Source organism: Mustelus asterias, chromosome 9 (genome assembly GCF_964213995.1).
Source record: "Mustelus asterias chromosome 9, sMusAst1.hap1.1, whole genome shotgun sequence".
Lineage (NCBI taxonomy): Eukaryota > Metazoa > Chordata > Chondrichthyes > Carcharhiniformes > Triakidae > Mustelus > Mustelus asterias.
In genome coordinates, this window is record NC_135809.1 from 88,308,835 (window position 1) to 88,323,924 (window position 15,090).

Consider the following 15,090-nt stretch of genomic DNA (forward strand, 5'->3'; position numbering starts at 1 on the left):
AGGAACAGCTCAAATCTCTTGCCCATTTCCCTTCAAAACTGGGCACATGTGGAGATAACTGATGATGAAGGATTAGCCTCAGTAAGAGTACTTCCCCCCCCCAGCTGAATGGACCAACAGCACTTAAGGTGGCAGCATACACAAAACTATACAGCATGAATTAGTGCCTACAAGATATTAGGGACAACAAGAGAGATTCTTTCGAAGAAAAAGGGCAAAATTTAATTGGAGCTGAAACGTAGGGCGGGATTTTCTGGCCGGGCTCACCCCAAAGCCAGAAAATCCCCCCCGAGGTGAACGGACCTTTGCATGGTCCATCCCCTGCCCAATATAATTCCCGTGGCGGGCAGGACAGGAAAATTCCCCCCTCAGTGTGGGAATTGCAGTGCTTAATCAACCCATGCCTGTTGCTTCCAATAAAGGCAGCATGCCAACATTGCAAATGTTGGCAATTTGCAAGGTTGCTGCTCACAGCCAGTGCTAAACACACGAGTGAGCGGCTGCATATCTTAGCAGTTGCACATGTTTGTGAGAGGCTCGCACCACTTAGAGATAGCCTGCACTCTTTAAACGTCAGCTTGCACCTCCTAAAGGGTTGATGCGATCTTGCTGCAGCAGGTGCTGGAAATGTTTTTGGAAGTGAATCTAAACAGTAGTGCAAAATGAAAGAGAGCATACATCAAGGTTCTCTGATGCTGCACTGGATGCCTTGGAGAAGGAAATACAGAGGAGGATAGAAGTGATCTACCCATAGAGGAACAGATGCTTCTTCATTAAACATTGCAAAAGGCACCAGCTAGTCGTGATGGTCAATGTGTGGAAACAAGCCCAAAGGACCTGAATGAAATGCTGCAAAAAGTTAAATGACTTCATACTAGTATTTAAGGTGTATGAATGTATCTCCAAATGCTGCATCCCAGTAACGGGTCCACTAGCCTTACACACTGCTCAATGCACCACACCCCATCATTCATCCACCAACAATTTCTGTCAATCACCAACTATCTACCGTCCATAATTTCAACTCACCTTCACACACTTGGCACTGCGGCTAGCCTCACACCTACATCTCACAGCTCGCACATTCCACCAGTTATTTAACAGCCACATCACCCAAACACATTGCAGCACACTTCCCTCTCTGTTGCAGGACAAGCTGGTACATAATTAGAGGCAACAGAAGCTAACCAGCAGGGACATGCATGGTTGCTTATCCTCATCACACAGTTGTCGACAGTGGTCACCATCTTTGGAGTGGTGGTCAATGAGGTTGTGGCCACAACAAGGCTGAAACTGCTGAGAATGACAGTGTTTTCATGACTAATCCCTCTTTCCACAGCACAATTCCCACTCATCACACAATACAAGAAATAGGAATAGGAGTACGTCATTTGGCCCCTCGAGCCTATTCTGCCATTCAATAAGATCATAGTGGAACCAACTGTGGCCTCAACTCCACTTTCCTCTGTGTCCCCCATAACCCTCGACTCTTGTTGATCAAAAATAACTAACTCAGCCTTGAATATATTCAATTACTTAGCCTCCACTGCTTGCATGGGGAGAAAAATTCACAGACTAACAATCCTTTGAGAAAAGAATAGTTCCTTATCTAAGTCTTAAATGAGAAACCCCTAATTTTTAAACTGTATCCATTAGTTCTAGACTCTCTCACAAGGGAAAATATCCTCTAAGCGACACACCCTGTTGAGTTCCCTCAGGCATATCACCTTTTATTTTCCTAAATTCCAATAGGTATTGCCTGACCTGTTCAACCTTTCCTCATAAGATAACCCCTTCATCAGGAATCAGCAAAACTATACTGATTTACAAATTGCAGATGTATGCAACACCTGCTTTATCTCATCTCCCCTGGCATCAACCCTACACTTGTGCATTTTTCCTTTCAGGTATCCAACTACTTCAACCTAGCCAGGCAGTGGTGGAAGACTGTGAAGAAGAGCAAATACTATCTTGCTCCCAAATTCAGTTAGTTGCTCAAATAAATGACACTACTTATACTTTAGTGGATAGCTTAGAGGCAGGATCTGCAAGTGGTGAGACACCTAGCATGTAAGTATCAAAGATGCCAGCTTGCTGGAGTTCTGCAGGAGACGGGTCAGATGAGTACTTTGATGGGTAGGTTATAGAAGGAGGCTGATGGACATGCATACTGACATTATTGTTGCATTGACATACCTACCAGAAAGTATGTGTGCAATGTTATGGGGTATGGAGGAATCCAGCACCAACTTGACACAGGTTTTGCAAAAAACTTGGAGCCCATCTTTTTCAGAATGTATGTGGAGACCTACTCTATTAATGCACTAATGAACACAAGCATAAAATAATGTATGATGGTCGTCCAACAAACTGTCAGACTGTTGTTGAATGGGGAGTTGGAATTGTATTTACTGGCATCACAATCAAATGCATTGTGCATGGACTATTGAGCCAGAAAGTGGCTACTTTGGTTTCCTTCTCCCTTTCTCTTCCTGCTCCACAATTTGCTGCAGTATAGCTGCTGGCAAATGCTGTGCCCTCATCATGGCAAGATTGTGTAGCATACAGTAGACCACGACAAATTCTGACATGACTGTACAGGGGTACTACTGCAGGGGTGCTCAGAGTGGTCCAAACAACAGAAGGATTATTTCAGCATCAACGGTCTGCTATATCACATATCTTGCAGCAGCATGGCTTTTGTTGTATGAATGCTGCATATGTGCATAAGTTGTACATTGCAGTCATGAGTCATCTTGTTAAACAATAGTCTAGTCACCCAGCCACCTTTGACTTGTCACAGTGGCTTAAAAAACAGCCTGCTGCAGGAAGGAGGCATTATAATCACTGCCTGGGTATGGGGCTATGACCTGCATGATACACAGTGTATGTTCACATACCAACTAATCAGAAGTGCAGTTGAAAAAACCCGATGCTAAAACCCCATCCCCAAGTTGGTGCCTGAACATGTGGCATCCGAGCTTGCTCCAAAACAGAAAAAACAATTAATTTTAAAAATCCGGGAGAATTGTCACTTCTTAACTCAGCTGATTGCAAACAAGATTCAACAAATTCACGACTTCAGGCAGTTGATCCAGGCAGCCATTGTAATTTTTTTCAAGCTGGGCACTATTGCCATTGTACTGGAACCAGGAAAATTGGCAAGCATAAAAAATCTCTGTCTCCAAGTGAATGGCAAGCTGTCTTGAAACCCTTTTAAAAATTCAATTTGGGCTAATCTAAGGCCCAGATCAATCACATAATTGGGGACTTTGGAGGAAAGGGTTCCTAAGATACAGCATTTCTTCAGGTTTAGACAAAATGTCAGAAGCAGAGCACTGCTTTACTCAGTAGGCCCAAATGTGGACGACATTAGTACAAGACAGGGAATAAATTATCCAAAAATCTTCAAGCACAAAGAAATGCCAAGAAAATGAACTTCTGTCACAGCCTTCATCTAAAAGCACTCACCCAGGAGTTTCAGCTGTTCGCTATCCACATGCATCAGAGTCAGAGAAGTTCCTCCCATTTCCAAGGCTGTCATTAAGGAGCCGACGTAGGCTCTTTCAATAACAACCTCCTTACTCTCTGAAAAAGATGCCCAGGAAAGAACATTTACATTATTACTGCAGCAAAATTTGCTTTTATGTCAATCTTCACAACATTTAAACAAATCAATCATTAAAGGGCTTCAATTTGACACTTCCTTTTTCCCACTGCTTTAAAAAATTGCAAAATACACGTTCAAACCATAAGGAAGCCAATAATAAGATAGCATGGAACAAAATTGAATTGGGAGAAGGGGCTACTTCTTCGTGAGCCTGTCATTTGTATTAATGCAGGCTGCAATTTTATTGGTTTCATTCCATGGGATGAAATACCATTATGGATTAGAACAAATTCTTCTACTTCATGAACCTTGATTTGAATTTAACACAAGCAGAGCAGACCAGATAGAAATAAGGAAAGTGGACTACGATGTAGAAAGAGCATAAGGGAAAAGGGAATGTAAATGAATTCATGAACATTATAGACCATGTGCACAATAGTGCGTTCAAAAATAATACAATTGCAGGAGTGCAAATAACAGAATAAGAATGAGAGTAAGTGAGAATAAAGAAGCAAAGAAGTTCACAATAGAGAGCATGACAGTTATTTGAAAATGAGAATATGAGAAAGACAGGATGAGACAGAGGAAGGAGTCCACCATGGATCTCAACCTCGGGCACCCGAATTTTCAATTTGAGAGGGTCATATATTGCGCACAGACCGGAGGTGCTCAGCAAAGCGATCACCCAGTCTACGCTTGGTCTCTCCGATATAGAGGAGACCACATTGGGAGCAGCAACTACAATAGACCAAATTGAAAGAGGTGTAAGTGAAACGCTGCTTAACTTGGAATGAATGTTTTAGACCTTGGATGGTGAGCATGGAAGAGGTAAAGGGGCAGGTGTTACACCTTCTGCGATTGCACGGGAAGGTGCCATGAGTGATGGGAGAGATGTTCGGTAAAGTGGAGCAGTGGACTAGGTTATCCCGGAGGGAATGGTCTATGCGGAATGCTGACAGAGGGAGTGAAGAGAAGACGTGTTTGGTGGTGGCATCACGCTGGAGATGACGAAAATGGCGGAGGATTATGCTTTGCATGCGGAGGCTGGTGGACTGAAATGTGAGAATAAGGGGGACTCTATCCTTGTTCTGGGAGGGAGGGGAGGGGGTGACGGCCGTGGCGCAAGATGGACCGCACGCTATTGAAGGCCCTGTCGACTACTGTAGGTCTGTGCGCAATCAGGACCCTGACCTTCTCGTTGCTTGCCATTTTAACACACAATCCTGCTTCCATGCCCAGACGTCTGTCCTTGGCCTGCTGCAATGTTCCAGTGAAGCTCAACGCAAACTGGAGGAACAGCATCTCATCTTCCGGCTGGGCACTTTACAGCCTTCCGGTCTCAACATCAAATTCAACAACTTCAGAAATTAGCTCTACCCCACCTCGACCCCTTTGTTTTCATTTTATTTAATTTTTTTTTACTGTTCTCTACTTCTTATTTCTTTATTGTCTTTCTTCATTTTTCTTTCCCCCCACTTTATCCCCCCCTTTCCATACCTTTCCTCCCCCTTTGCGTCCCCTTTTTCTAAATTTTACCCCTCTCCCCCTTTCCCTCCCAACATCTTCATCTGCCACAGCTTATCCTCTGATTTTAACCTGTCTGCCGTTTGGCCATTCACACACTTTATTCTCTCTATGGACTGCCATTAGCAGCCTTTTCCCCTGGTTTCTGTGGCTATGACTCAACTTTAATTCCCTCACCCTGCAGTATAAATATCTTCCGTTTTCTATGCCTCTTAGCATTGACATAAGGTCATCTGGACTCGAAACATCAGCTCTTTTCTCTCCTTACAGATGCTGCCAGACCTGCTGGGATTTTCAAGCATTTTCTCTTTTCATTATACCTCCCAATTTGGTCCCACCCACAAATATTGCAGTTATATTTCCAATTCCAAAGTCCAAATCTTTTATGAAAATAATGAACACTTGTGGTACCAGCACCATCTCTGTGGAATGCCACTTTTCATCTTCCGTCTGAGTAACTACCTTTAATCCCTACACTGGTTTCTATTTTGTAGCCAGTTTGTGATCCATTCTCTTTCTTGTCCATGTTTTTGAGGAAGAGAAGGTGTTACAGGCTAATAGGCTGGAGGAAATAGATGTTCGGAGGGAGGATGTCCTGGCAGTTTTGAATAAACTGAAGGTCGATAAGTCCCCTGGGCCTGATGAAATGTATCCTAGGATTCTTTGGGAGGCAAGGGATGAGATTGCAGAGCCTTTGGCTTTGATCTTTGGGTCCTCGCTGTCCACAGGGATGGTGCCAGAGGACTGGAGAATGGCGAATGTTGTTCCTCTGTTTAAGAAAGGGAATAGAAATGACCCTGGTAATTATAGACCGGTTAGTCTTACTTCGGTGGTTGGTAAATTGATGAAAAAGGTCCTTAGAGATGGGATTTACGACCATTTAGAAAGATGCGGATTAATCCGGGATAGTCAGCACGGATTCGTGAAGGGCAAGTCATGCCTCACAAATTTGATAGAATTTTTTGAGAAGGTAACTAAGTGTGTTGATGAAGGTAGGGCAGTTGATGTCATATACATGGATTTTAGTAAGGCGTTTGATAAGGTCCCCCATGGTCGGCTTATGATGAAAGTGAGGAGGTGTGGGATAGAGGGAAAGTTGGCCGATTGGATAGGTAACTGGCTGTCTGATCGAAGACAGAGGGTGGTGGTCGATGGAAAATTTTCGGATTGGAGGCAGGTTGCTAGCGGAGTGCCGCAGGGATCAGTGCTTGGTCCTCTGCTCTTTGTGATTTGTATTAATGACTTAGAGGAGGGGGCTGAAGGGTGGATCAGTAAATTTGCTGATGACACCAAGATTGGTGGAGTAGTGGATGAGATGGAGGGCTGTTGTAGGCTGCAAAGAGACATAGATAGGATGCAAAGCTGGGCTGCAAAATGGCAAATGGAGTTTAACCCTGATAAATGTGAGGTGATTCATTTTGGTAGGACTAATTTAAATGTGGATTACAGGGTCAAAGGTAGGGTTCTGAAGACTGTGGAGGAACAGAGAGATCTTGGGGTCCATATCCACAGATCTCTAAAGGTTGCCACTCAAGTGGATAGAGCTGTGAAGAAGGCCTATAGTGTGTTAGTTTTTATTAACAGGGGGTTGGAGTTTAAGAGCCGTGGGGTTATGCTGCAACTGTACAGGACCTTGGTGAGACCACATTTGGAATATTGTGTGCAGTTCTGGTCACCTCACTATAAGAAGGATGTGGAAGCGCTGGAAAGAGTGCAGAGAAGATTTACCAGGATGCTGCCTGGTTTGGAGGGTAGGTCTTATGAGGAAAGGTTGAGGGAGCTAGGGCTGTTCTCTCTGGAGCGGAGGAGGCTGAGGGGAGACTTAATAGAGGTTTATAAAATGATGAAGGGGATAGATAGAGTGAACGTTCAAAGACTATTTCCTCGGGTGGATGGAGCTATTACAAGGGGGCATAACTATAGGGTTCGTGGTGGGAGATATAGGAAGGATATCAGAGGTAGGTTCTTTACGCAGAGAGTGGTTGGGGTGTGGAATGGACTGCCTGCAGTGATAGTGGAGTCAGACACTTTAGGAACATTTAAGCAGTTATTGGATAGGCACATGGAGCGCACCAGGATGATAGGGAGTGGGATAGCTTGATCTTGGTTTCAGATAAAGCTCAGCACAACATCGTGGGCCGAAGGGCCTGTTCTGTGCTGTACTGTTCTATGTTCTATGTTGTCCCAACACCAAATGCTCAGATTATAGCCACGAGTCTCAGATGAAAATATTGTATACTTACCCAGATATTTAATGGCAGATTTGGCCACAATATTCAGTTCTAGGCAGGACAAGCCTCCAAGGTTGTTCACAATCAACACAACATGATCCCCTGGAGGCAAAGTAAAATTAAACACAGTAAACAGAACTGATAACCAATTTATCCACTTAAAATCTGTGAAGTAAGGAAACACAATGGGAACCTTTCACCATGATCCAGTCAATCTTTTTGACTAACCAATTAAACTAAATGAAATTAACCGAGGGAGAAATTAAAAGGGGCAGCCCCCAAAAAGGGAACCGCCCAAAACAAAAGACAAAATCGAGAAGAGACTTAAAGCATCAAACTGTGATTAAAGGGGCCTTTTTTTTTTTAGCCTGTGTTTTTCAATTCCTCTTTCAGACTGGTGCATATTACTAACTGGTTTACCTCCGTCTTTCTGTCACCACTAAACTTTATATTTTAAAATCACTCGCTGATGACTGCCTGGGAATAAAAAGAGAAAAGGAGTCAAGATGAGGAAGAGGATGCGCAGTCCATTAAACTCAGTGCTGAGTCCAGAAGGCTGTAAAGTGCCTAATCCTCCAGTTTGCACTGGGCTTCACTGGAACATTGCAGCAGGCCAAGAACAGCCATGTGGGCATCAGAACAAGCTGCTGAATTGAAATGGCGAATGACAAAAAGGTCAGGTCATGCTGGTGAACTGAGTGAAAGGGTTCTGGCGAGCAATCACCCATTATGGAGCAACTCTTCTGTAGGATGACTAAAGAGTAGAAGCCACCTACACCCAACTCGATACTTACCAGTTTGCACACTCAAATGGGATTCATTCGAGGGATCTGTCATGTGATCAAGTATTTTTCGTATCACTTCATCAGCTGAAATAATCTGGGGGAAGAGAACAAAATCAAGAAGGTGATTAGCCATCAACAGTATAGTTAGAGGGATTCAGTGAGATGTCAACTGCTGTGCCATCACAATGGCAAAGTATCATTACAGGAATGATCCAATGTAGTAACTTGTTGGTCAATTTACTGCCATTTTGAAGTGCACACATTACTGAAACAGTGATTTAGGGATGGAATAGTGCCAAAGTGGCTGAAGGATCTGCCACCATTGATGAGGCAAAGGTAGAAGGGATACACAAAAGGTCAGAATAAGGGGCTCAATGGGTACAGATGGAAATTTAAAGCTGGAGGAAGCTGTACACATAACGTGGAATGGTGACATGCAGGCATTTGATAGGACAGGGATTTTCAATTAAATGCATTGAGGTCCATGAAGCCTGTTTGTGTCAAAAAAGGGGATAATGGGTATGGAGGACTTAGTACAGAGCAGGTTATGCATATTGTTATGACCACAGCAGATGTTAATTACTGAGCAAGCCCAATCTCACAGGGAAACTTAACTTAGGGACGGTAACCCTTTTGCATTCTGAAAACGAGAAGAAGCCCAACAAATCTCAGCAGCATAGAATTCCAGTTACCAGTTTTGGGATTTTTTAAATTAAAAGATTTATTAACAAGAAGAAAATAAAGCATAAGCACACAAGATTACAGCTACACAGTTAAAATGGTTCTCTAACATATCTTCCCAAAAACACTGAGTGATTGCTTGTCAGAACGCTTTCACTCAGTTCACTAGCATGACCCAACTTTTTTGTCATTTGCCATTTCAATTCACCAGCTTGCTCTGGTGCCCATATGGCTGTCCTTAGCCTGCTGCAATGTTCCAGTGAAGCCCAAAGCAAACTGGAGGATTAGGCATTTTGTAGCCTTCTGGACTCAACACCGAGTTCAATGGACTCTGCACCCTCTTCTCCATCTTGACTTCTTTTTCTCTTTTTTAAAAAAAGTTGAATTATTTTGCTCATTGGATCACCCTTCCCCCACAGGGCTATCTGTCACTTGTTCTTTTAGAGCGCTGATTTGTGTTCTGCTGTTAACATATCCTGCTATCTTACCTTTATGCCACTATCAGCACCTTCTTTAGTCCTTACCACTGCCATTAAAAGTTCCTTTCTCTTGTGCCCAAACATCTTTGTCCAATCTCTCCCAGCTCCCACCTATCTCTGACTTTCTACTTTGCTCCACCTGTTCTATCCCCTTTTAAACAGTATCAAATCCATCACATTTCTCCCTCTCTTTCGCTCTGAAGAGGAGTCATAAGGACACAAAACATTAACTCTGTTTCTTTCTCCTCAGATGATGTCAGATCTGCTATGCCTTTCCAGCATTTTCCATTTTACTCCCCCAAAAGAATTACTTGGTCAGACCCAAAAGTAAACACCTTCCAGGCAACACTTCAGTATAGATGTTTGATCACAAAAATCCAATAATATTGTGCAAGACAAAACTGCTGATGCAGGGCCCTATTTTACCACTTTGATTTTAAGTACTGGGTGGAGTTGGAACTGGGAGTGTTTCAGATTCGACTTTTAGACCCGTTTTCAGGCACCTCCATACGCACTCTGCCTGCAAAAACATCACTGATTCTAAATCGCGCTGCAGAAGCCTGTGAGCAGGGCTTAACATGTCCGAAATCCTGCAACTCCGATTGGCGCCTCCAATTGCGCATGCGCAGGAAAAAGATAGAATGTGCTCCCTGATCACATCGCACCCGGGCCAGAAAATGCCTCCCCATGGCCCCCACAGACATTGCCCCACCCCCACAACATTACTGACCCCCTTATCCTCTCACCCAACTGCCACCCAGACCGATCGCAGCCCCCTCCCCCCACCAATCTCAGGTAGAGTGGCAGCGGACCCCCCTTCCTCCTCACTGATCTCAGGCAGAGTGGCAGCGGACGCCCCCCCCCAACCGATCTCAAGCAGAGAGCCGTCAGACTCTCAGCACTTACCTCCTCACTAACTGGAGCATACAAATTGGACTTTTGTGGAGCATGTCTGTTTCGTGCCGAATCTGGATGGGCGAACGCGGTGGTAAAGGGGGAAGTGCCAGTAAGGTTGTGTGTGCAGCCCATTAAGTCAATTTAAATGCATGCGATCGGGACCGCGCCCATTTCCCGCGCGGTCCCGATCGCGGCCATTTTCGGGCCTTGGTAAAGGGGAAACCGACGCGGAGGAGGGTGCGGATCGCGCTACTCGCCTCACCCCCGACTTCACCAAGTTTTCGCATCCAAAAACGGGCACAACTTGATGCTAAAATCAGGTCCGCTATAGTAAAAGTTTATCACACGACCTCTGAAAATCATTTCCACTCTGCTGTGGAAATCCAAGAAACTTCAAAAATAAGGCTGCTTTCTGAAACCCAAGACTTTTCTGGTTTTCTGGATGGCTACTTCAAACTTCGCACCTTCTCTCAGCACAAAGTTCTTTCTAGGATGTTTTCCCCACAAATAAAGTAGTTTATTTATTAGTCACAAGTAAGGCTTACATTAACACTGCAATGAAGTTACTGTGATATTCCCCTTGTCGCCACAGTCCGGCACCTGTTCGGGTCAATGCACCTAACCAGCAGGTCTTTCAGACTGTGGGAGGAAACTGGAGCACCCGGAGGAAACCCACGCAGACACAGGGAGAACATGCAGACTCCCCACAGACAGTGACCCAAGTCAGGAATCAAACCCGGGTTCCTGGCGCTGTTAGGCACTGTGCCACCGTGCCGCCCCCAATCCCAACTTCAGCTCAACACCTCTCCCTAAATATCCTTTCCACTTTTGTCTTTGATTCCATTCTTTTTCGCACTCTTTTGAACTTAGCTTTTTAAAAATACAAAAATCTTTAATATTTTTCTAAGGGCTCCACTTTCGGATCAAATAAAATTTACCAACCTTCCCTTGTACACTTATGAAACCTTTGCAAGTTGCGAAGGTTCCTGACTCCCTTCTGAAATTTAACAGCTGAAAACGTAATTTCCTGTCCATCTCCTAATGTAAGTTTCTAAATTCTATTTATTTACTTATGATTCCACTTGACCATAGCTTCATTACAAATTCATGCATTTAACGGCTCTACTCCTTTCATCTCTAAATTCTCTGAGACAAGCTGTCTCCATTAACCTTTCCCCAGCTTAATTACGTAAGTTGCACACACACAGACTTATTTACAGAATATCACAATATTTCCCCAAAAATATTTTTAAAATAATATCCATCCTCAAAATAACTTGGATCATTGTTACAGTTTGAAGAGTGCGGTGAATGAGTGGACTCAAATCTAAAAGGTGACAAAAGAATGGATAAAGACTGCAACAGCATAAATAGTTTGGTTTCCCTAATATTCAGCTGATGGGAACTGCAGCTCATCCAGGTTTTACAGTGACAGAGCCTATCCAACAGCATGGAAATTATCAGAACAAGAGTGGTGTCGGAGAGGTAGGGGTGGGTGTTGTCAGGATGTACTTAAACATTTACCTAGTTCTTTCAAATACTGTCACTGGGGCCATGTGTAGATGACAAACAATATATTTTTAACACAACTTGTAGATGGATGTAGTTCTTTTAAGGAGAGAACAAACCGGAATTAATATAGCATTTTTCATAATTTCATCTTTACGGTGATTTAAGTATTTTTAGAATGTAGTCACTGTTTTAACGTAGGAAATGCAGCAGCCAATTCACACTTAGCAAGGTACCAAAACAGCAACGCAATAATTATAAATTATTTCATTATTTTAGTGACATTGTTTGATGGTTAAATGTTGGCTTGAACACTCGGGAAAATTCCCCTATTGTGCTTCAAAACAGTTAATGGGATGTTTTATGCTACTTTACCAGGCAGACAGGGTCATGGATTTACATTTCATCCAAAAGATGACAGCTCTGACAGTTCAGCTCTCTTCAATATTATGCTAAAATAGCAGTCTTGATTTTGACCTCAAACTGCTGGAGTGGGCCTTGAACCCACATACTTCCAACTCAAGAGGAGGGAGTAATACCATTGAGCAACCGCTGACACCAATTAATAGCATGTCATTTGTAGGGCCAAAAACCAAAATATTTCAGTACAAGTATTTTAATTTCAGCAAAGCCTTCCAACAGCCTGAGTCAGTAATGAATGAAGGAAAATGGAGCACTGAGGCAGTCAGCACCAAATCCGTCATTCAGGTCCCCCTTATAGACCAGCAGTGGCAGATAGCTGAATTTTCTGCTCTGCCTGTTGGTTGTTACGCAATGCAATGTACACAGTATTGTCTCCATTGAAGTGACAGAAATTATTGGACAATACATTTTTAACTTTTTATTTCCACTGATGTATATCTCCTACATTTTATAGTTTAAAGCTCTCTCACCTTTATCCGCTCGATACCAGCTTCTCCGTGGATACCTAAACAAAAGCAGACCTGGTTTCAAAACAATGTAGCTGCTTTTGCTGATTTTTAAAATTGTCTATTCTCTTCTGAAGATGGTGACATTTGCTTGGACAGAATTCCATAGCAAACATCCACCTTTGGGTGCCTTGCTCAAGGGAGCATTTGACATATACCTCAATAGTGAGCGTTCTACTGAAGCATAAAGGATGTATCTTGGCCAAATCCAACCTGTTTCATTTACTGTCCATACCAATACACTTTCCAACAGGAGTTCAAGAAGGGACCCAGTTTGATTTTTTTTTTTCAGTTGCTTAACTCAGTGGTCGAGACCAACAACAGTACTCCAAATCTGCTGAAATTGAGGCCAGGCTGAGGAACATGCTAACTTCCTATTCTATATAACTCGGTATAAAATTCTGTTCTGCATGACCCACTGCCTTGGAATGGACCATGGTCTGTTTTTCTGTGTTAGCCTGCAGAAGGAGATGATCTGGGACAGGTTCTCAGTTTTCCAAATCTGGAAAAGGGAAGACACATGTTCTCTCACCAGAATGGTACGATGTGTGCAGTACAGTTATCATGTGTTTACACCGACTGCAAAGGAGTATTATATCTCCTCTATCTTGTAAGGATATTAACTTTTTCTAAGGTATGATTTCACTCATTTAGCAACCTTTGCTATCTTATTAAACTGGTATTTTATTTGGTTGTGTTGGGTACTGTAGCCAAGCATGACACTGCATTTGCCTGATGGCCACAGACACGTACTTTCCTAAAGGGGTCACTGGATAGTGACCAGGGTCAAGGACTCTAGATTGTTTTCCTCTCCTTAACTCACTTTGTTCTTTGTTGGCAACACTAGAAATATATCGCCAATCCCTAGATGCTCTCAAAATGGTGCTGGTTGGCCTTCTCTTTGTAGTGATGTTGCTTCCATATTATTGTTGGATAGGGAATCCCACAATATTGACGTCATGGCACTGAAGGAACAATATAAAATGTCTATGTTAAGATGACTGCCATTGATGGTAATGGTGTTCCAATGATGTCGCTGCTATTGTTCTTCTCAGTGGTAGAGGTTTCAGGCTTGGGAAGAACTGTTCAAGAAAGACCGGAAAGTTGTTGTATACATCCTATAGTAATATATACTGGTAGTGGAAAGCGGGTGAAAATGGAGTACGGTTGTGGAGGTACCAATTAAGTAGACTGCTGCGTTTGAGTGAGTTAAGAATCATTTGTGCTATTGTGGCTGAACCAATCCAGGGAAGTTATGACCAAATCATTACAAAACTGATTTGAACCTTGTAGCTGGGGAAGAGACACCTTGGGATAAGGCGATGATCTAACTGCCAGAATATTCAGTTTCTGGTCAGATCTTGTGCCACAGTGTTTATCCAGTTAAGCTTCTCCTCCAAAGATGGGTTAGCAAGAATGGCTTCATAATCATGGTTATGGTTGAAATACTCCTGTGGTCAGACTAGAAATATTTCAGAATATATTCTTATTAAAATTAAAGAGTCAACTGACCTGGAATTTCAGTAAATGAGTTATGAGTAAATGACAAATGAGTTATGACAAATGAGTAAATGGCGGATGGAGTTTAATTTAGACAAATGCGAGGTGATGCATTTTGGTAGATTGAACCAGGGCAGGACTTACTCAGTTAATGGTAGGGCGTTGGGGAGAGTTACAGAACAAAGAGATCTTGGGCTACATGTTCATAGCTCCTTGAAAGTGGAGTCACAGGTGGACAGAGTGGTGAAGAAGGCATTCAACATGCTTGCTTTCATCGGTCAGAACATTGAATACAGGAGTTGGAATGTCTTGGTGAAGTTGTACAAGACATTGGTAAGGCCACACTTGGAATACTGTGTGCAATTCTGGTCACCCTATTATAGAAAGGATATCATTAAACTAGAAAGAGTGCAGAAAAGATTTACTAGGGTGCTACCGGGACTTGATGGATTGAGTAATAAGGAGAGGCTGGATAGACTGGGACTTTTTTCTCTGGGGCGTAGGAGGCTGAGGGATGATCTTATAGAGGTCTATTAAATAATGAGGGGCACAGATCAGCTAGATAGTCAATATCTTTTCCCAAAGGTAGGGGAGTCTAAAACTAGAGGGCATAGGTTTAAGGTGAGAGGGGAGAGACACAAAAAAGTGTCCAGAGGGGCAATTTTTTCACACAGAGGGTGGTGAGTGTCTGGAACAAGCTGCTAGAGGTAGTAGTAGAGGCAGATACAGTTTTGTCTTTTAAAAAGCATTTAAATAGTTACATGGGTACGATGGGTATAGAGGGATATGGGCCAAATGTGGGCAATTGGGACTAGCTTAGGGGTTTTAAAAAAGGGCGGCATGGACAAGTTGGGCCAAAGGGCCTGTTTCCATGCTGTAAACCTCTATGACTCTATACCGTCAGGGTCCAAGAGCCTGTGCTGATCCTGGCCTAGTTAATCCAAA

At 43.1% G+C, this 15,090-nt stretch overlaps 1 protein-coding gene across 1 annotated transcript in view; it reads right to left on the reverse strand.

Annotated features, from left to right (window-relative positions):
* LOC144498797 (triokinase/FMN cyclase-like) overlaps positions 1-15,090 on the reverse strand; it is a 63,627-nt gene that overhangs the window by 20,688 nt on the left and 27,849 nt on the right. Inside the window, exons 7-10 of the mRNA XM_078220481.1 lie at positions 12,610-12,644; positions 8,160-8,244; positions 7,378-7,467; positions 3,472-3,588 (exon numbers count right to left, since the gene is read on the reverse strand). Of these exons, the coding sequence (XP_078076607.1) occupies positions 3,472-3,588; positions 7,378-7,467; positions 8,160-8,244; positions 12,610-12,644 (327 nt within the window). The remainder of the gene's footprint in view (positions 1-3,471; positions 3,589-7,377; positions 7,468-8,159; positions 8,245-12,609; positions 12,645-15,090) is intronic.